At 39.6% G+C, this 22748-nt stretch overlaps 1 protein-coding gene across 1 annotated transcript; it reads left to right on the top strand.

The window, feature by feature from the left end:
• The first annotated feature begins 9840 nt into the window (after window positions 1-9840).
• hsd17b3 (hydroxysteroid (17-beta) dehydrogenase 3) lies at window positions 9841-17967 on the top strand. Its single transcript, XM_070964484.1, has 11 exons — window positions 9841-10036; window positions 13385-13431; window positions 13856-13931; window positions 14068-14175; window positions 14332-14399; window positions 14625-14669; window positions 14970-15004; window positions 15113-15194; window positions 15283-15348; window positions 15487-15636; window positions 15786-17967. Exons 1-11 carry the CDS (start codon window positions 9886-9888, stop codon window positions 15888-15890), a joined length of 933 nt encoding a protein of 310 aa, XP_070820585.1. The 5' UTR covers window positions 9841-9885; the 3' UTR covers window positions 15891-17967.
• Window positions 17968-22748: the final 4781 nt, after the last annotated feature.

Genomic DNA, 22748 nt, shown 5'->3' with positions numbered 1-22748 from the left:
AACACTCAGGAGAAGATAAGCAACTGTATCCCTTAAAGCTTTACCGTAATGAGGCATCAAAGCTTGGTCTGCAGCCAAAAAATGAGATGTACGTGTGAGATTAAGGAGATTTTTAAGTGCTAATAAAGCCCCTGTAAAGACGCATAACCTCAAAATACTGAAGTACTTAAGAATTTCATATCTATCAAATGACATCGCCACCCAGTTCTTCTATTTTGTAACTTCTTCAGTTTTAATTCCTTTGAATTCAGGCGAATGACAGGAAAACCTGACTAAAAGTATAGAAAATATTTGAGAACAGTGCACAGCCACCAATAAATCTACAGTTACCATTCCTCTTTTCATATCTCCACGCCTTATCCGACTTCCCCACACAGGTAAGCACTCCGCTGGAACATACTGTATTGATGTGTGCGGTACTCGAGTCAATAACAACACAAACTGGTGTGACTAGAAATGAGGAGGCTGGCAAAATGGCACTGCAGTGACAACCAGGTGGTGGTTTGGTTTTGATGAATTAATAAATTCATTAATCATACGTAAGATTTCAGCCTTGAAACAACCTGGCATGCTAAAAAGAGCTATCTAACAATAAAAATAAATAACAGCAATAATTTAATGAGGCTAAGACTTGAAAAGGCCGTAAAACATTGGTAGCTGCATTGTTGTTGATAACTGAAGTATATGACACATTATACAGTTTATATTCTAATATGAGTGTACAGCCCTTCTAACAAATTTTTGAGGCTGTACTTGGGCACAGTAGCACTAGCTAAATGCTAACGTGTGCATGCTAACATGTTCACAGTGGCAATGCTAATGTGCTAATGTTTAGCAAGTGTGTGTTAATAGTAAGGATAATGGTCAACATGTTAGTGCGCCAACACTTGCTACTGAGCATTTAACATAAGTCAAAGCTGATGGGGATATTTTTCTGAGATATATGGACATGCACCATATATCAAGTTTTTGACCAGATGATAGCACTAAATAAAAAGGGCTAATAAAAGTTATTACAAATCATCTTATGGCACCAGACAAAAAACTAGGGGATCATCAAAATCAGGAGTATGGCTGTCAATTAATATCCTAAATTCTAATTTATATTCAAATTGTTGAAAAATCCATACATTCGAATATGTAAATGAATACTGGATTGTGGGGGAAAAAAGCAGCATTGCTTTGGTGCCTGCTGAAAGAACTTCATGATGGACAGGAGCCACACAATCAGAGTTTCCATTGTGCTGTACGTTACATTTATTTACTTACTTATTTATTTATTTATTTATTTATTTATTTATTTATTTATTTATTTATTTATTTATTTATACCAAGAACCAAGTCCGACATGTTTATGTCTACGTAGTAGTGTCACTCTAAGTGTAAAAATATGAAACATTCCGACTCAATGTGCTGTTTCCCCCGCTGCTTCTCTGACGTCAGCCAGCTCTCTCGCTCCTCTCCCCATTCGGTGAATTGAAAGTTCATTTCAACCAATCCAGAGTTAGTAATTGTTGCCGAAACATTAAAAAGGTGATCCAAGAAGGTTTTTGTTGAGTTTTATTTTGTTTTTGATGCATTTGAAGAAGTTTTTTTAAAAATGCTAAAATGACTGTTTTTTTGAATGGAGTCTGGTGGCTTTGGCAACAGCGCTACAACAGCTGTTTCTGCTTAAGCAAAACAGATCTTACTCATCAACAAAGAAGTATCTCTGTATGGATTCTTTCCATAATAATGTCAGACACTTATTTGTAGGGTAGCACGGTTGCACAAGTGGTCACACTTGTCGCCTCACAGCTAGAAGGCTCCCGGAATCTCGCTGTGGGCGCTGGTGGCGTGTCCTCCACCACGCCTTCGGTGCCTGCTGCTCGAGGAAAAAAGGGGGCCTTTCTGTGTGGAGTTTGCATGAACCTAAGGTTTCCTCCTTAAATAACTCGCACTAAAATCATACAAGAAGATCACCAAAGGAAGGAGAACCGAAGCATCGAAGGAGAACTGGTCCCTGGGCGCCAGCGTCGGCTGGCGGCTGGCAGCTGGCAGCCCACCGCTCCTGGTCTGCCGCGGAGGATCGACAGACCGACGATGGGATAAATGCGGAGAAAATAATTTCACTGGAAGCATGCACTGTAAAAAAAAAAAAAAAAAAAAAAAAAAAAAAAAAATTAGGTGACCCGACTTAACTATGTCAAGTCATCTTGTTGCTTTGACTGAGTTAATTTGAGTCAACTTATAGTGTCAAGTTTTTTGCACTTCAAAACATGAGTTCATGCAACATACTGTCTGTTGACTCAACTTTCTGTATCAAGTAATGTGGACTGGAAAACATTACTTAAGAGAACTAAAAAAGATGTTGGTTGAACTTATTTTATCAAGTTAGAGCAACATTATTATTTTTTCTCATGCTTTATTGCCAAGTTACTTGAGTTTACAGAAATTGCTAGATTTCAAAATTTTAAGCAAAATAATATCTACAAAGAATCTCCATTAGAATTAGACAAACTGAATATTAACCCAAGAAAAAATAGCTGCACAGACAATTCAGTAGGGACCTTTATTTAACCCCCAACAAGTCCAACTTCAAGCAGCCTTGCTTCAAAATAAGTGTCAATGGATGTCAAGATATCAAAAAAGACCTTCTTTGGGACATATTAAAAAAATAGCCCTTACACCCTCTAACACACTTTTGCTCACAGACTGAAATTACACTGTCCCACACATAAATAATAATAATAATAATAATACATAAAAAGAAGAGCACCCATCCTTTGGGGAAAAACAATAACTCTCCGAGTTCAACAGAGTCCTTTCTGAGTGAATGTTCAGAGTTGCTGCAGTAAATTCAGTTCAATTCAATTCAATATACCTTTATTTGTCCCGCAAGGGGAAATTCCAATGTACAGCAGCGCCAGTAAAAGATAGAATTAGGTAAAAAACAGCAAGTATATACAAAGGGGTGTAATAAAAATAAGCATTATATAAAAATAAGCATTATCAAATTATAAATTGTATTTGCGGACTGTTAGGTACAGGATGAATTGCACAGATTATTGCACCAGCTATTGCCCAGATTATTGCACAGGTAATTAACAGATGATCTACAGATAAATTATCAAAAAATTACTTTCAGCAGTTCTTGTTGTGTAGTCTGACAGCTGCAGGAAGGAATGACCTGCGATACCGCTCCTTCACACACTTTGGATGTAGCATCCTATCACTGATGGAGCTCCTCAGTGCAGTGAGTGTGTGTTGGAGTTGGTGGGAGTCATTGTCTGTCATGGAGGACAGCTTAGCTGTCATCCTCCTCTCCCACCCAAATTGCAAAGATTCATAAAAACAAACAAAAAAACGTATCTGAGAAACTTGCTCAAAATGTTGAAAATGAAAACATTCAAACATTACTGAAATGTCCACTCTCTTGACAATTTCTCTATAACATCACATGGATTAGTGTTCCTCCAAACAGAGCAATAGAAATAAGTCAGAAAATGAAAACAAGGTGGACATATAATGGGCAATTAGTGTGCGTTGGTTCGGCGAGGAGAAACACTTGCAGGACCACCTCATTGAGGGGCAGTTGCCCCAAACAGCACAGCCTACACAGAAGTGAAGTAACCCTGTACAGAAAGAAAGAAAGATAGAAAGAAAGAAAGAAAGATATACAACCATTATCAGCACAAAACACACTAAGTTCAGTTTCCTTATTGTGTATGTGTATTTTTAGATGTGCAAAATACTGTGCATCACCACAAATCTCTGAAAAATTGCACAGTTCACAATTTAAAGCTTCCAGATTTTAATGTATCCTAACATGAAATAAACACAACTTTATTATAAAGTGGACACACTTGGCCATGTCACTCATCTGAATGGTAAGTGATTACATTGTAAAAACAGAAGCCACATGGCACAGCACTGACAAGACAGCGAGAAAAGAGCTTCTCATGAGTGATGTGTGTACCGTTACATTTTGTATCCATGGCAACGCACAGCGGTGGCAGCCATAGACATAATATACGTAGACGCCTCATTACGTACTGGAGCATAATCCAGCATCACCGACATATTGGGTGGGTCTCCGCTAGGACCAGAGCCAACCAAAGTCAACGTAAAGAGAGCAACTATGCCCCTATTTTATTTATTTATTTTATTTAGCTTCCCAGCCCCAGTTGCAAGCCTAACTAGGTAGTGTAAGACGCTGGAATGACCTGGAATTTTAAAGCTTACTTTTCCAGGCCTTAAAAAAAAATTAAAGAAGGAAAAAAATGTACTGAGCAGGTACATATGGGAGCTTTGTATGTATGTATGTATATGTGTTAAAATCAGTGTATATCACAAACATCAGCAGTTTCAGTTCAGGCTATTGTGGAATCTTTGTCATCCTAAAGCTGTGAACAGTTGTTTAAATTTAGACATGTCAGGCCAGAAGGTGTGTGTTTGTGTACGTGTGTGTGTTTGAAAGCAGCAGTGGACTGTGGGCCGACACATGATGTGTTGACTAAAAAGAAAAAACCTTCCACGTTTTGAGTTTGTTTTGGTGAAGTTTTATTCCAACACAACTGAGTAAAAAAACTTACTCAAAGTTTAATACGCATGTCAACATGTTATGTGAGATGTCTGGTTTTTGTGTCTGTGTGTGTGTGTGTGTGTGTGTGTGTGTGTGTGTGTGTGTGTTGTGTGCGCGCGCACGCATGCATGTGCCTAACTTTACATTAAATATACTCAGCGCACAAAAACAAAAATAAAGAAATTCTTGTGTTATTGGTGTGTACAGAAGGGTCATGATTTTGTGTGTGTGTGAGTGAGTGAGTGAGAGAGAGAAATAAATTCAAATGAACAATCAAACTGTTTCTTTATTAAAATATAAAATTAATTAATTTTTACATTCATTCATATGCCATACCATATGTCTGTATTCTGCTCTTTAACAAATCGGGTAAAAATTAGAGGAGTTGTGATGATTATAGTAGTTGGACATAAACCTTCCTCCGTAGAAATAAATGCACTGGGGGCGCATGGGAGACCCATCCAAGATGGCGGCCGCGCTGAACGTCAATAGGAAGCGTCAGTCAATGAGGCGTCTACGTACATTATGTCTATAGTGGCAGCTTCCAGCTGGAGATCAGATCCGGGTTTTTTTGGTCAATAGGAAAGGAACTATATGCCGATCGTTAGCGGGTCGACTAGCATCAATCCGCTTTTTTTTTTTTTTTTTTTTTTTTTCTTTAAACACGGTCGACCCGCTTTCAAACGGCATAGGGCTCCTTTCCCACTGGCCAAAAAAACCCACACGCAGCCGGTTGGCCGTTCACCCCCACTGCTGCGCGTTGCCATGGATACAGAGTGTAACACCTGAAAACAATCACCTATCACTACGTGTCTATACAGCATACAGCACTTAACTCTACATAAAAAAATATCCAGACACTACGGCGGTGGTCAGTGTTGTTCAACTCCTCTTCCTCCTGGAACATAAGTTGCTCTGTTATTTCGCTGCCTTGTCAATCCTGTGCCAGGTTGTTTGAGTGCGAGCAAAGCCTCTTGTACAAGTCGCAACGTCACGTATATTAGCGGGTTGATCCAGGTATGATATTCCCACAGTTGACACATTTTTCCGTAATAATAAAGACAAGTCTCGCACTGTTTCACTCCTATAAGAGTACACTGTCGGTGCCGAATACTTGTTACAGTCGAATATGAGGCTCAACCCTACATTAACTTGCTGTTTCACTCTGGCGGCGCTAGCTAACTAGCGCTACATGCTAAAGTATTTCCGAAAAAGAACGAACATGAAATATTCATCACAGGTTTAATATCTTGACGGATCATTTGAGATGGAGAGACATTAGACGACCAATGCACATTACCAACAGATGAACTAACTAAGCTAAAATAATTTTAAATGTACTTACTGGACGGCTCGGCTCCGAGGTAAAAAGATGTCAGTCGGCTCGGATTTAAAGTTCAACACTGCGCGTGACGTCACATTGCGGGCGCATGCGTGTTGGTTGAAGTTGTTTGAACTCTTCTTACTTTGTTGTAATGGGCAGAGTTCTCTCAGCATGACTGCAATCGTCCTTCTGACTAAAAGCCCAAATCCCTTTTAACAGTGTAGTTCCACTGTGTCCCGCTCTGAGCTCACGCAGAAACATGAAATTTGACCTAAAAGTGTTCCTCGATACCGGTCGGTGAATCTTCTTTCACACATGTACACGGACAGTCAATCTGGTTGTATGTGAACGTGCAGGATAGCAGACCTCCACCTGCCCAGCAAGATCACGGGACTCTGCCGTTCACCTCAGGCGCACGAGGACATCGTTTGCATGAAACTGTGGCCAGGTAAGACTCATTATGGAAAAAGTACACATTTGAATAACGTGCCTAAAACTCAGTGATAGTTTATGATCTTTTTGTAAAATCTACGGAGAAATATAACTGTTTTTGACAGTGTGGCAGTCGCTTTCGTCCCGAAGTGAGGACTCTGACGGGACGCTGCGGGGCTCGCCGAACCCCAGTCAAAAATCTACAAATTTAAAGTTATCTCGCTTTTTCTCCAAAATCTGCGTCGGTCCGCGCGTTTCGATCTGGGAAAGTAATCAGTATGCTCTGCTGAGTAATTCGGCTTAAAGAATTGACCATGAGAAGGTTTTTAAAGTGTTTTTTCAGTGCTTCATCAATTGCCTATTAGATCAGGCGAATTGAACTCCGTTCGTCTATGGCTCATCGAAGCTATGGCTTGTTGGGTGCTTCCTGACATTAACGGATCATTAATGTAGCGTCTCAGCTGACATATTTCTGTTGTATATTTGTTTTATTTTTTATGGGGCAGCAATCTCTCCACGTAATTGGCTGTTCAAGGTCAATTATAGGTAGGGTTGCCACCCGTCCCGTAAAATACGGAATCGTCCTTTGATTGACAATTAAATGTTGGGACGCGATTTGATCCGTATTTTCACAAATGTCCAATACACATGTTTGTCACACACACACACACACACACACACACACACACACACACACACACACACACACACACACACACACAACGGATCAAATCGCGTCCCAACATTTAATTGTCAATCAAAGGACGATTCCGTATTTTACGGGACGGGTGGCAACCCTACCTATAATTGACCTTGAACAGCCAATTACGTGGAGAGATTGCTGCCCCATACAAAATAAAACAAATATACAACAGAAATATGTCAGCTGAGACGCTACATTGATGATCCGTTAATGTCAGGAAGCACCCAACAAGCCATAGCTTCGATGAGAGAGAGAGAGAGAGAGAGAGAGAGAGAGAGAGAGAGAGAAATCAAATGAACAATCAACTGTTTCTTTATTCTTTATCTAAAATTAATTCATTAATACATTTATTAATATGCCATACCATATGTCTGTATTATGCTCTTTAACAAAGACAAAGTATTTCAGCATGAAAGCATTTGTTTTTAATGTGTGACAGCGTCCTGTATCATAACTACATCTCTGACGTTTGTAACAAACCAAACCGTGTGAAAATCGGGTAAAAATTAGAGGAGTTGTGATGATTATAGTAGCTGGGCATACACCTTCCTCCGTAGAAATAAATGCACTGTGGACGCATGGGAGACCCATCCAAGATGGCGGCCGCGCTGAACGTCAGCTCCAATAGGAAGCGTCAGTCAATGAGGCGTCTACGTATATTATGTCTATGGATGCGGGTATCATCACTCCTTCTCATCATCGCTGTTGTCTTTCGATGGTACCCATAGCATAGACAACATTTTGGAAATTGTGTGACCTCGTAAAGCAACATCTATGTAAATCTAAGATTTATATAATTATACAACACATAAAACTGTACATTGTGGATGGTTATTTTAGACGATATAAGATATAATTGCCTTTTACGGTTAGCCTTCCCTTCACCTGCACTGTTTTTTTCTTCAATTTTTTTATTTCGTATTTGTATGTATGTATGTATGTATGTATGTATGTATGTATGTATGTATGTATGTATATATATACATACATACATACATGTATATGTATGTATGTATGTATGTATGTATGTATGTATGTATGTATGTGTGTGTGTGTGTGTGTATATATATATATATATGTGTGTGTGTGTGTGTGTGTGTGTGTGTGTGTGTGTGTGTATGTATATGTGTATATATATATATGTATGTATGTATGTATGTATATATATATTTCCAACTACTTCTACTGCTGTATACACTATAAACACATCAGTTAATGTAATGACTCTTATTGCTTCTTTGTAATACCATAATTCACAAGCCTATTTCCCTAATTTTTGTGTGATTGAAAGAAAGTCTCAACACAGAATTGACTAATAAGAAATTAGATGCTTCTTATGCATGAAGAAATTGAAATTCTTAAAGCTACTTTAGGGAAGGGTGTTATGGATAAAAGGGGGCCTGCAATTAACATTTAAATTCATTGCCGATTAATCTGCTAAAAACTTTCTTGATTGATCTTTTGGGCCATAAAATATCTGAAAAAAGTGAAAATACCTCACAGTTTTCTTAAATCAAGATAAAGTCCTTAAATTACTTGTCTCATCAAGCCAACAAATAAACAGAATGTCTAAAGAGTATCCAAAGATATTACATATACAATCACAGAAAAGCAGAGAAACCTTGTGTCAGGTCAATAATTGAATCATCGTTTCAGCTATAGATAAAACCAGGATATCAATATAAATTGTGTTATAAGAAATTCCTCATATCAGCTTATCAAGTGCTAATGGATAATGTGTTAGCAAAAAAAATGACCATTTACACATCCAGAAAGCACACAGCAAGCTGAACATCTAAATGAAGTCATGTTTGTGGCCACTTGACAAGCACAATATTGGCACACTATCACAATATTGGTTTAAAGCTGTTTGCTCGATACTCAGCTTTCTTCAGCAGTCACTTGCTTAACTTGGCTCTTTTCCAGAGAGTATGCATCGCCCTCCCCAGGTGACCACACATACTGTTCCATACAAACATCTTCTGACACATTAATGTCTTGCCATATTGATTACAGTGGAAATATGGAGCATAGAAGACACTCAACTAGTCATGCACTCACCAAAGTGGCTTTATGTTTTTTAATTTTTGTTTTGCAGTGACAACACATACAGTACACCATCTAGTCAAGAGAAAGTGCCAACACTAGGGGCAGATAGTTTGTGTATTTGCACAGGACACAAGTACAAGTACAGCAGACAGGCTAATCATCAGCTTCAGAACTCACGGGCAGACAGGTAAAAGGCAGGACTTGGAAAACATTACAAATTATAGTTATATACTGCTTTTAAGTCATGAAAAGAAACCAGTAAGTGTCATGATGATATTGTTGGTAAGTGTGTGAGTATATAAGAGCCCATTCACTTGGGCTTTGTGTTAAATTATTTTTGGCAGGGCCCTATTGGCTGCTCTTGCTCACAGTTAAAAGTACTTATGGTTTTTGTAGCACTGTTACTGGATAGATAGATAGATAGATAGATAGATAGATAGATAGATAGATAGATAGATAGATAGATAGATAGATAGATAGATAGATAGATAGATAGATAGATAGATAGATAGCCTCAGTAGCTAAACAGCATTACAACATGATACAACATGTGCTATTTGTGTGTGTGTTTGCATGCAAGTCAGAGGTAGAGTGAGAGTCTGTGTGTGTGTGTGTGTGTGTGTGTGTGTGTGTGTGTGTGTGTGTGTGTGTGTGTGTGTGTGTGTGTGTGTGTGTTCTTGAAATGGGAGTGTCCTCTGGTAGGGCTATTCCCTCTTTCTGTCATTCTTTATTTCACTGAAATAAAAACTTTCTCTCACAGCATACAAACACAGAGAGGCTAAAAGCTGGAGTTAGTTCTCGTGTTGGTCAAACATGGATTTAATGGAACTGTTTTTCATTTCTCTCGGTGCTGCAGTTGTTGTCTATTATGGAGTGAAACTGCTGCTTTTCAGTAGAATGCTTTTTCCAAAACTGTGGTTTCCGATGTCAAAATCTTTTTTCACCTCTATGGGAGAGTGGGCAGGTGAGCAATGTGTGCATGCACGTGTGTGTGTGTGTGTGTGTGTGTGTGTGTGTGTGTGTGTGTGTGTGCGCGCGCGCGCATGTGCATGTGTGTGTGCATGTGCATGTGTGTGCATGTATGTGACCATGCAGGAAATGAATGTAAGTCTATGTAATGTCCCCATTGTGTGTGTGTAAGATGTGTATGTGTGTACGTGTGTGTGAGCATGTGCTGAATTGTACGTTAGACATATTGTGGATAACAAATGCAAGGACTTCGATGGACAGGACCTGGAAGTACAAGCATCAACATGCAAAAAACACTGGCAAATGACTACATGGCTGAGCTCACTGTTGCATGATAAAAAACTGGCAGTAAAACTGTAAAAGAAAAAGAAAGGCTCACAGTTCTAGACTTGTTTAGACCTCTCACTGTTACACAAGATTGCACTTGTTTACTGACTGAACCTAAAGTGGCAAGTTTGACTTTCCATTAGAAGTGCCCTGGATGTATGTACCTACAAAACATATTGCAGCGCTAATTATTTTGCTACTTGAATATCACAGAACATTAAGTCTGAGTTTATCTACAAAATGTTCCCTGCCAATGTAGCTATAGTTTAATAATAATAATAATAATAATAATAATAATAATAATAATAATATGACAAGGAAAGTTAACTGGTGTCACTGATGTCAAAGAAGATGCACAATGCTACTGACTCTCCTGCAACATTTTGTAATGAAGTGCCTTTGACAAAGCTGACAAAGGGAATTAAAGAAAGGCACTACTACCTTCTCCAGCTGGTGCATGTAGTCAAATGTGCAACCATATGAACTTGAGGTCAGTGTCAGTGTATTGTAACCTAAACACGACCGGGGACACGCAGTCCGTTCTGGCCCCTCCCTCAGGCCATCGCCTGGTAATTACACCAAAACATTTCCCTGCAGGTCCCAGCAGTCTCATCAACTGACGAGAAATCCTTTGGCATCTTCTGAAGAGGTTATTCAGTCTCCCACAGCACTAAAAGAAGCCTAATAACAAGCAAAGTATACTGGGCTGGTGCAGTTTCATTCCATTCTAGCACAAAAGAAAAACAGGCATCAGAACAGGTTGTTCCAGGCTGTATAAAACCTGTCCCTTTTCTTTGTCTGCCCTGACAATCTGAAACTACATTTGCATTTACAGAGTTTGTGTCTCCATCAGAGTTGGGCCTTTTCAATGTCAAGTGGCCTCAGATGTATTGTGTGGTATTTGGGCCAACTGCGGACGATGTATATGAAATTAATATTTGCAGTATGTATGCATGCGTGTGTGTCTGTGCCTTTGATTGAATAGTAAGTGTATTTGAGGACAGTGTATGGATGCTTGTGTTTGGAATAATGCTGTAGATGTGGTATTCATAATGATTTGTAATGAACATATAATTTTTTAATGCATAAAACATTACAGCTGGCATATTTACCATGATTACACTCTGTAATATTAATGGAAGAAAAAAAAAAAGCATCGAAAAACACTGCAGCAGCCAACAATGTATGCTGAACTACTTCATATTTAACACTTATTTGGATAAAGGTGGAAAATTTCCCTCGGCTCTCTTCTCTCCATTTGTTGTTGTAAATCAAGATGTGCTTTGAAAGTAAAAGATTTTGTTCATGTAGGCCGAGCTCAATCATCTCACTGTGAATCAGCACACAATATGACAACTGTGGGAACAGAGAAAACAGTGTTCATCACGCCAAGAAACACTTTCCCCTTCCTGCTGCCCTCAGTAGAAAGAGCCCCTGCACTCTAATACTTCGCTGGCAATTATGGTGTGCTGAAACAAAATAACAAACTGAGCTGAGAAAACATTGTTTTAAATTGGTACCAAAGTAAAAATGACCTGTGTGACATAAACAAAACAGATTTATCAAACTTCAATGAAACAGACAGTATATGTATTTTATATTGGAAAAGAAAAGGACGTTTTGTTCAAGACTTTGGGATTATTTATTTAACATTGTCCTTGTGATACTTGGACCGTTCATTCCAGTCCTCTGAAATAATTTGCATAAAGGACAATGGCAGAGCCATGTCTGAGACCCTTGGTCTGAATGCAGATTATTGTTGTCTATGTGTTTATTTCATTCACGCAGTCTGACACTGAACAATGCCGTCATTACACAATCTAAAATACAACAATTTGGTGTAATACTTTCTGTGCAACTGTGTCTGCAGGAGTATTTGACTACTAATGAGGGGTTTTCTAAGCTAGTAAGGTGTTTTTTGATAAGACCAGTAATGTAATAATATGCAATTTACTCCAGTAAGCCTAAGTTAAGCTGCAAATGGCAGCCAGTGTAGAGCGAAAATGGGGATGCCCATTGCATGGACTGACACCTCTAAACTGGAAAAAGACAGGAAGCAGCTGCCTGGTTGGTGTGCAGCTCTATAAATCTGACTCCTATGACATTTCACCACATGGGGTAAAGGAAAATAGTGGTATTTGCCCCTGTTTTTGAGCTGTTAGCGTCTAAGCTAATGCAGAAAGATTCCCATCATATCTGACTATAAAGATCCATCCCTTCATTTTAGTTTGCAAAGGGTCAGTTGATTTTTGTGAGGAGTGTGCAGGGTGCCAAAGACAATCCATATCATGTTTCAGCTTTTCAGAGAGGAAACCTAAAAGAAACCCTAAAAGCAAAAAAACAAACAAACATCCATTTGGCTTGTTCCTGTGCATGCAGAACAGAGCATGAAATCAATTCTCAAATGGAATAAGTGAGAACTTTAGAAAAGTTTTGGAGCTCAGAGCTTTGTCATCTGACGCTGTTGTCATTTGATTAAAAAAAAAAAAAAAAATCAGCACATTTCAGCTGCTTCCAGACTGAGATTACTCATTTGGCCTGCAGCCCCATGCAGATAAGAGCTCAAACCAGTGCATACCATCTCATCCAAAGTCCACTTGGCTTTACAAAACCTTAAATCTAAGTCCTGGGAAGCCAGGCCTGGAGACATATCAGTGCCAATCACTGTTTCTCTGAAAATATTGAGGAAAAAAGCACCTGTGATCTTTGTAATCAGGGCAGGAGGAAATGGGAGAGTGAACACTCAGAAACAAGCAGTTCCTGTTTGTTCTCAGCAAGTTCTTTATCAGAACTGGGGACACGCTGTATTAGTACAGTCTGGTGGAATGGGGTGGGTGGGGTATAGTGTAAACAAACAAAAAACACGATCCTGGCATTTGTTTGACAGCAGAGGAAGGACGATGACGTAGTGCAGCTTTGATTCACAGTGCCTCTAGTGTTTAGAATGGAAACTGCAAGAGAATATGACAACTGATGAAAGTCATTTATAACATGCATCCCTGCATCCCTGTTTTAGTGGTGACTGGTGCTTCAGAAGGCATAGGAAGAGCATATGCATTTGGGGTAAGTGATTGTTTAAACAGCCTTACTTGTGTTCGCATGTATGAGAAATATTTCTGCACTTTAAACTCAAATATAGGGCATGAAAGGAATGCATTTTCAAAGGTAAAGATAAGACTTATCGATCCCACACCCAGTATTACAAAAAGCAGTGGCACAGAGGGGTCAAGATTAAAAAAAAGTATACAGGATATGGAACAGAAAATTAACGACATACATGTACATTATGCACAGATTATAAAAATACTAAATGTCATAAAAATACTATTGCTACTAATATTTTTATTTTCAAACCTGGGCAACAAATACGTCCTGCTCAGCTCATCGTGCAAGTTAAAATATAAATTTGATGCACATCTGCTAATGTTTGTCAATTTGTACATATTTCATCCCTCCTACCACACCACTGCACTATTGCTTCTCTCAGCTGGCTAAGCATGGAATGAACGTGGTAATGATGAGCAGAACCAAAGAAAAACTGGACCAGGTGGCCAAGGAAATAAGTAAAAACCTGCTTTCTGTTTTTACATATTGTGTTGTGTCTGCTTTTAAAACTTGGATTACATCTACAAGTATGCTGTCACCTGTAAGTACATAACGTGCAGTATATTGCTGACTCCACATTTTCTTTCTTTATAGATGATACAACAGGGCAGAAGGTGAAAGTGATAGTAACAGACTTCACACAGGAAAACATCTTCAGTGAAATTGAGGATCAGCTTAAAGACCTGAACATTGGGGTTTTAGGTTGGATTTTTTTTTATGTTTCCATGTAATGTTTGAAACAATAATTGCTTCCACAGACACAAAAGACAAGAAAAGGTCATCGTTTATAGGATACAAAAAACTTGCTAATTTTCTACCCAATCTTTGAAATTGAAACTTCTTGTTTCTCTACCCCAGTCAATAATGTCGGCTCACTGCCCAGTGCCATCCCCTGCAAATTCCTCGACTCTCCAGAGTTGGACCAGGTCAGTGTCGGACAGAGGAAACAAAAGCTATGTTTACATCCAGTGTTACTTCTCTGCTCTGTCTCTCCTGGCGCATTGCTGCAGTTCTTGACATGTTACCACCACCTGTAGATCAGTGGAATGAGGTGAAACCGTTGGCTGGAGTGACTCTATGCACCCCTGTACACTTTCTTTCCCTTTCACCAATAAAGACAGCTTACTTGGGATGTTTATTTATGCTTTCAGACAATTACAAAGATGATAAACTGCAATGTAAAAACTATGGCCAAGGTAAGAGTGAATTGCAATTACAAAACAGCTCTTGGACACCATAAAGTCTTAGTGACACGTGTGTAGGATCAAAAACAAAGAATCCCTCACACTGTCCATCACTTATTCACTTTACTAAAAACATTTTGGTCCTCAAACTTTTCATCAGGCGAAGTTCATATCGGTTTGTTGTTGAAATGTTAATGGCATGAGTACAAGTGATGCTCATTCTGTGGGATTCTTTGTTTTCTTCCCAAACAAGTGAACTCTGTCAACTCCTATATTTATCTAAAATACAAACTTATTTTCTTTTTCCTCCAGATGTGCAAAATAATCCTTCCAGGCATGGACAACAGGTTTCCTTCCCATGTTTTGCTCATTAGATGTAATCATCTAATGTAAATCCTAACATGCTGATGAACATTGAGTTTCTGGCCCCAAATTTTTTTTCCCCGCTTCTACAGGAGAAAAGGGGTGATTGTGAATATTTCATCTGGAGTTGCTTCTATTCCATTCCCCCTGTACACCCTGTATGCAGCTTCTAAGGTACTGTAAGTACAACATCACATGTGCACCTCTAGTTTTCCTGAATCACATGGTATGATCACTCCTGCTCTAATTCCTGTTCCTATAGGTGTTTGTGGAAAGATTTTCTCAAGGTCTTCAAGCAGAATATAAAGATAAAGGGATTATTATACAGGTACTGTGATTCTTATTGAGACTCCACCTCAAAATCTGAAAATGAAAGGAGGAGGGAATAAGTTTACTATGAAGTGAATTCTTTCTTCAGATCTTGAAAATCTTGTCAGAGCTGTCTCTATTCACCTTATTTTCTCAGACAGTGGCTCCATTTGGGATCTCCACTCGAATGGCAGGTTTCCAAAAAACTGACATGGTGACACTGTCCCCAGAGCACTTTGTGAAATGCTCGCTGCAGTACCTCAAAGCTGGAGACAAAACACATGGCAGTGTCACTCACATCATTCTGGTAAGACTCACTGGCACAGTCATTTGATAATGCCAAATAATCCCAAATTAAATGGCAAGAGGCTGATTTGACCCTGTGATTATGAATGAGTGTGTGTGTGTGTGTGTGTGTGTGCGTGCGTGCGTGCGTGCGTGCGTGTGTGCATACAGGGCTGGTTCCTGCAGATTATTCCTCTCAAGGTTCTCTATGCAGAGTCTGTGCTAAACAGCCTACAAGACTATGTCAAAAAAATGCAGAGGAAATGCAACTCATGAAAGTGGTGGGAATACACAACCAGCAATGTAAAGACATTTGGATTGACTATTATGCTGTAAATATCATTATGAAACTGGTGATAACAAACCTAACTTAAGTTTGCGTACGCTTGTGTGCACTGCTTGTTTGTATATTGTGTTGCATTGTGGGTAAGCCACCTTCAGGAAAGCATCGTCATTGATGGAATTATTTTCTTCAGTTCTTAATGTTCAGAAGGATAAATACATCACGTTGTTGTTTATTTAAAAAATGTTTGAATCCCACGGCTCTGTGTTAATCCCTCTTCATATCTGCTTTGTTCCAAATATGCTGAGCCTACGCTCACAGTAGAGAAGTGTTTAACTATGACCACAATAATTAAAGTATAATCTAATTGACACTTCTTTGATAGTGTCAACAAAAACTGAGCACTATGAGCTTTGCACTGAAAGAATTTATGACAGAGCAGTTGCACTGCACAGGTGTACCTAATAAAGTGACCATTGCGTGTAAATTTGTTGCCATTCATGGGCATCATGTCCCCAAGGGGGCACTGTTTCAACACGCTGTGGCATTTTTTCAATCCAGTTGATCATTTTATTGCAAGGGTTGATATTGACAGGCTCTTATTTTGATAATAATTTCTGTATGTTTCCTTTAACATATTCAAATCTAAACATTAAGTATATAAGAAATATGAATTGTAATGCAACTGCAGTTACTCATGAAATGTTTTTTCTTGGTGATCATTCAGCAACCACACCCACATCACATTAAAAATGTAAAAATCAAATAAAAAAAAAAACAAAAAAAACCCCAAAACACTGATTAACTACCATAAACCACAGAGTTTACACAGATGGGAAATACCATAAACTAATGAACATTTTTAAACCACATTTACATTAACATCATCTTTGATGTCCTTGAAAGCATCTTTGGACTCAACAAATGTGACAAAGCATTGACATCACTGGCAAGTTTGTGTGTGTGTGCATCCAGTTCGCCATAGTCATAAATCTTGCAAAGGAATATGAATGATAATGAGTCTGGCACCTTATCTGCTCAGCACACACACAAACACACCTGTAACTGTCATTACCTTTCCCCTCTGAGATGGAGGAAACATTTGATCGGATGAGTACACCACCAGACGACTTCTGGTGTCAGTCACCATTCTCATATCTGCAAAACCAGTTGGGGGTGGACGGGAACTGATGAGCTTGTGCGTGGTTCCTGAGAAATGAGAAGGCACTGGAGACCTGGGCTTGGTAGCCTGCTGCTCACAGGATGATGTACAGTGTTTAAAGTTTAAGTTAACATTTCCTCAGCTGTACACATACGTATGCAGACGTGGACACACGTCTGTCCTACCGAGACGTCTGACCTGAAAGAGCTACTAATCATGATGTGACTGGGCTGTTTAGGCAGCCATAATGAATGATCCTCCCCATGAGGAATAGTGCAGGGAATAGGAAAAGTAAGAGGTCAGAGTGACCTACATGATCCACGTCTGGCCTGGTTTGAAAAAGGCACAGAATAACTCATCTTCACATGAAAATAGTCTTTATTCATCCCATATGATGCTAACTGAGACAGGTCTAACGCTTTTACAACAATTAAAGCGCTACAAGATTATAGACAATAGATGAAACAACAAACCATCGAAACATGCACAAAAGCAGTCAAAAGATCATCCTATGAAAGCAAATCTGTTGTAATATTGTAGGTTATTGTGGTTATTTTAAAAATGTTTTGGGTTTTGCTTGAATCAAGGGCCCACAGTCATTATAACATGCTTATAATTTTTGGTATTTGCATTATGTATTTGTTAACTGTCGTATTTGACCTTCCTCAGGCATTTCTATTTCGTCCCTTGGTGTGCAGTATATAAATCTCTGAATGTACTACTCGTGTATTATTTTAAACTGATGAATGTTTATCTGTAGCTGTTTAATCTCTACAGATCCGGCTTCATTTCAACATGTTTTACAGTTGGAAGAATAATCTTGTTCAACTCTGTCCGACAGATTCACAAACATGTTGTTTGTTACCTTGGGATCTCCCCTCCAATTTAAAATAAAGTTTTGTGTGTTTAAACAATGTTTGACTGCGCAGCATGACTTCATACTGACTGCCCTGCCACTGTGACATCGGGGTAGATGAGGTTAATGTCATCCTCACTTTCCTAATATTTACATAAGCAAGTCTCATTTTCCACAAGTGAGAGACTGAAACAAAGTGTGATCACAACGTTCATACTTGAACATCTTATTTTGCAGTGTGTGTGTGTGTGTGTGTGTGTGTGTGTGTGTGTGTGTGTGTGTGTGTGTGTGTGTGTGTGTGTGTGTGTGTGTGTGTGTGTGTGTGTGTGTGTGTGTGTTCACCTTATGCTATTCCTGGGACACTGACATGACCAGCACACATATGCCTTTATTAAAAATACAGTAAATGGTAACAACAAAGGAGTAAGCAAGTAAATAGTGAGAAGCACTGTCTTCATAAGCATAAGTTAAGTTATATAACAGTTTTTAATATTGCTATCAGATGTAATAACTTATGACTTTGCATTTGTGAATCAGAATTATACCTTGAGGGTCAGCCTGCAGCCAGAGGAAGACTTCTATAGTTATCTATGGAAATATCAACATCTTATCAGTGTAGTTATGAAATGAGGCATCACCCTTTATATCTTCATGATTGCAGATCTAAAACAAAAATAACAACTTAAGATGAAAACAAAGAACAAACCTGGGAATCATAAAAGAGACTCCCAAAGATCCAGACTGCAACTGATTCCAAGCAGAGGGAGCAGCAACAGTGATTCACAAAAAGGCAAAGACACAGCAATTTAGAGTCCAGATTCCAGTTAGATTTAGCATTTAAAATGTAGGTTTGTCAAGCTAAGTCCATTGTACAAATACATAACTAAATTTATATCGTCTTATATGATTAATTTGTCTCAGAAGGCTTAACAATCTGTCTTACACGGGACACCTCAGACCTTTGATGAACTCATTCATTTAAAGCACAGAAACTGTGTCACTGTGTAGTTTCTTCTAAGAAATACTCCTGTAATCGTGGTCACATTCAATGCGGCCACTAGAGGGCACAAAATGCAAAGGTTTCAAATTGCCTTCTTACAAAGGCTCTGCAACAGGCGGGCAGAACACACAAACACACGCACACACACACACACACACACATTAAACTGATGAGTGGTCGTGTTATTTCTCATTTATGATCTACGCCTGTGTCTTATCAAAAACAGTCCCTGCACTTTGGTGAAGTGAAGAGGCAAATAATAAAGTCTCACACGTGGAACATATGCTTGTAGAGCAGATGGGATGTCTGTTGTCACCAATTAGGTCACATTGATCACAGAACTACAGCAAAGTTATGCTCAGGAGAAAAACTACAGCATATATTGTTATGGGTTTCTTTTAAAATGTAATTAGTTTAATGTACTGACTGCTACTACTCTCCATGAGTGGGAATTTCCAGAAGCTGTGTTATCTGTAATGCTCCTCCGGTTGCACCTCCTTCAAAGCCGCAGTCTGAGCAGTGTGTGTGTTGTCACCTGCAGCTGAAAAGAAAAGTTGTTTACCTTGGTTGCTCAAGAGCAGGGACTTTCCTCACCTGAGGTGATGTGCAATTTAGTGGTGCACACATTTATGACACCTTTTAATTTACCTGTTTCAAAGCCTCTCTCACATCAGATGAGGTTCTCAGAGTTGATGAGTCAATATTACTACTGTCATAATAGCAGCTTATATGTAGCCAAAGAAGAAAGATCCATTTATAGAGCATCAGTGTGGGAGGGCTTCTCTCCTGCACTCGCAGAATAGTGGTTGTACCATCAATGGGATCATATTTTAACACAAATATTAAGTCAAACTGGTTTCAACGTGTCTAACGCCTCCAGGAGACGAGAGATTCATTAAGACAGCAGTCAAAGGAACGTCATCGTTTTAATTTCAATGGGTGACCATAGCGTATGTGGGTGGTCAGGGCTCCGAGGACAGGCTCTACATTGCAGACCGTGTGTGTGTGCGTGTGTGTGTGCGTGTTAGAGCAGGGGAAAGAAAAGGAGAGGTGTTGCCTTTGAGGATGCTCCCCGTGTGACTCCTCTCTCCTCCCTGGACACTGCTTGCTTGTTGTTTCAGTAAACAGAAGGGTCCAGAGATGATCCAAGACAAGCACACAGCCACTGCAGCCCACCCAGGAGTCAAGGTCAGGACCACTAACGTTCAGACACACACATAAAACACAAGACCTGAACTCATTCACCCTAATGCTCCAAAAAGAAAAAAAGAAAAAATAAAAACGGATCCAGTCTAATGTGGTAATCATTGAACCTAGATAGCCATTTTCCCCCAGAAGACTGGATAATGCTGAACTCCCAATAAAAATATTTGAGTGAATCACTGGAACGCTATGAAACCCCAATAAGCTAACACACTGCGCATTTCTGACTCCATATTTCCTTCAGTGGCTTTCTCTCTGTATGTTTTCCATCTCCTGACGGTGCTGTGCATGTCAGTGTGACACACCAGTATAAATATTAGAATATTTGTACTAGCTGAAATATTTTGGTGACATAATTACCATCTTGTCCGTCAAACTCTGTTGCAGAGCAGACAGAGATTCATTCTCACAGGGGAGTTTTAGGGGTAATTATTTCTCACAGGGGTAATAATATCTACCACTTCACTCCTCTATTCAGGACCAAGGTCTTTGAAACTCAAGAAGATAATTTCAACCCCTCATCTTCTCCAAAAGAGCAGGCTGTCAGGGACGGGCTGCACCGTCAGCGAGGGACAGCGAACAGGACGAAGGAAGAGGGACAGAGGCAGAGGATAAAAGAGAATGGACGGTAGGGGGGAGAAAGGGTTAAAAAAAAAAAAGAGTTTCAGAGAGAGATGGGTCGAAAAAGGGAAAAGAAAAGGCCAGTGACTTCCCTGACGGCCCAGTGCTCACATATGGCCAGGCTTTGCTTGTGTAGCCTCACTTCAAGGCGAAGGGCCCTGCAAACATAAACAGTGGAGAGGCTGCAGCTGGAGCAGGGAGGCAGCCGCTTGCTTACCGAGACCTCTCTACACTAAACAATGGATCAAGTGACGCACAGGCCTTTGGCAGTGCAACAGAGACCCAGGCAGCTCAGGAAAGCCTTTCTTCCGTACGTTTATATCTCTGCTCTCTCAATATTTACCCCATGGGAAAACACACAATTTTCCACTCCTTTTGTTCTGAAAGGAGGGAAAACAGTAGACCTCCCTCGATCCCGACTTCAAGACAGAACAGGGTCAGAGGGGACAAGTGTCTTTTTGTGCAAAATTTGGATGCAGGACAGCAATTATGCGACTCCGTCTGGAATTCCATCACTTACTCACTCCCACAGCTATGTACAGGTGTTGGGAATGAACAGATTTAAGCTCGGCCTTCCCTTCAGTGCAATTCATTGATATTCACACGCACAGCCTATTCCCAGCCGCGCTGAAGAGAAGCAAACAAAATGAGGATTAGTCTCTCTTACTGCGTGTGTTACTGCATTAGAAACTTGTACGAGTGTGTGTGCGTGTGTGTGTTTGTGTGTGTGCATCTGTGTTATATCTCTTTTATGATGGGGCACAAAGGGGAACGGAAGGGCCCAGGAGCCAGTGAATTAACCCAAATTACAGCTAACAGTTGCCTGGGTAACTGGATAGGAATGAGGGGCAAATGGTGTGTAATTTCCTAATGGGGGGGGGGGTTCTTCTTTTTCACATTTAGAGACCTCCTCGGCCTGTTACCGTAACAACAGGAGGACTCTGTACCCCCCTAATTCAGTTGTTTGCTTGCTGAGTCACCTAAATGTTTTTTCATAGGCCTTGGATACAAACCTTTTCTCCTGTTCCCTCATAAACACCTTAAGACGGTCATTTAAATACAAGTTTTTAATGAGAGTTACATTATTATAGTTGCCCTGAGGAGAACATTAATGATACATACTCCTTGAGCCTTAAAGGTCCTGAAACCTAATTTTCTCAATCAGCTTCTTACTGTGAGTGATGGGTTCCCACAGGAACACACACTTTTTTGCTCACATTAAAACAGTCTCTTCTCACCGGTTTGAAGTGGGCCGGGCTGAGCTAGAAAGGGGATGTGACATCTGCGCACCAATCAGAATTTAGCTATGTTTAATTTCGAGTTTGATGACAGTTGGTTGATTGTTTGGTTACTGTCAATCAAACATGATCAAACCATACTCATGCAGTCCTGATGGAGCACATTAGATGAGTTTTTGAGGGTTAAACTTTTTAAGTCACAATGACAATGAAGTTAAGTTGTCCTGCACAATATGACCAAGAGTTACAAGAGTCTTTTTAACCTTGTTAATCTGTCCATGGGAGGTTTTTTTAAATGCTACAAGACATATCAGGAGTGAAATTGACAGTCAACACCATGCCTGAGTCAATGTAAATCCCAAGTGATGAAATGAGTTTAAAAACACTGCACAGGAAAACAGGAATTCTGCCATCGAAACACTCAAAAATGATCTTTTTTTAAGATATATTTGCCATTAGCAAGAGATGACATATACACAGGATGAATGATTTGGATTATATCAGGAAACGTTTTTATTTCAGTGTCCTTAAGAATTAATATTTAAAGATGGGGGGTTCAGCTCTTATTTTAACTTGTTGCTTATTTAGTCATGGATATTCAGTGTTACAGAGAAAAGCCAAACTTTCTGGGGCTTTAATTTTTTTTTATGTATTTATACAAGAGCTCCTTCTTAATCAGCAGCAGTTTGCAGACCTTCATTACACACTGCAGAGCAAATGTCTGGAAACCTGAGCCTGAGATGAGTGGAGGCCCGGGTCAGCATGGGTCAA

This window comes from Chaetodon trifascialis, chromosome 6 (genome assembly GCF_039877785.1).
Source record: "Chaetodon trifascialis isolate fChaTrf1 chromosome 6, fChaTrf1.hap1, whole genome shotgun sequence".
NCBI lineage: Eukaryota > Metazoa > Chordata > Actinopteri > Chaetodontiformes > Chaetodontidae > Chaetodon > Chaetodon trifascialis.
This window is presented reverse-complemented; position numbering and strand designations above follow the sequence as displayed.

What these genes read in the sequence shown, in the direction of transcription:
- hsd17b3 (XM_070964484.1), top strand. Translation starts at nt 9,886, where the DNA reads ATGGATTTAATGGAACTGTTTTTCATTTCTCTCGGTGCTGCAGTTGTT. An exon ending in CCTGAACATTGGGGTTTTAG is followed by an intron (nt 14,176 to 14,331) that starts GTTGGATTTTTT and finishes TCTCTACCCCAG; the next exon opens with TCAATAATGTCGGCTCACTG. An exon ending in ATAAAGGGATTATTATACAG is followed by an intron (nt 15,349 to 15,486) that starts GTACTGTGATTC and finishes TTATTTTCTCAG; the next exon opens with ACAGTGGCTCCATTTGGGAT.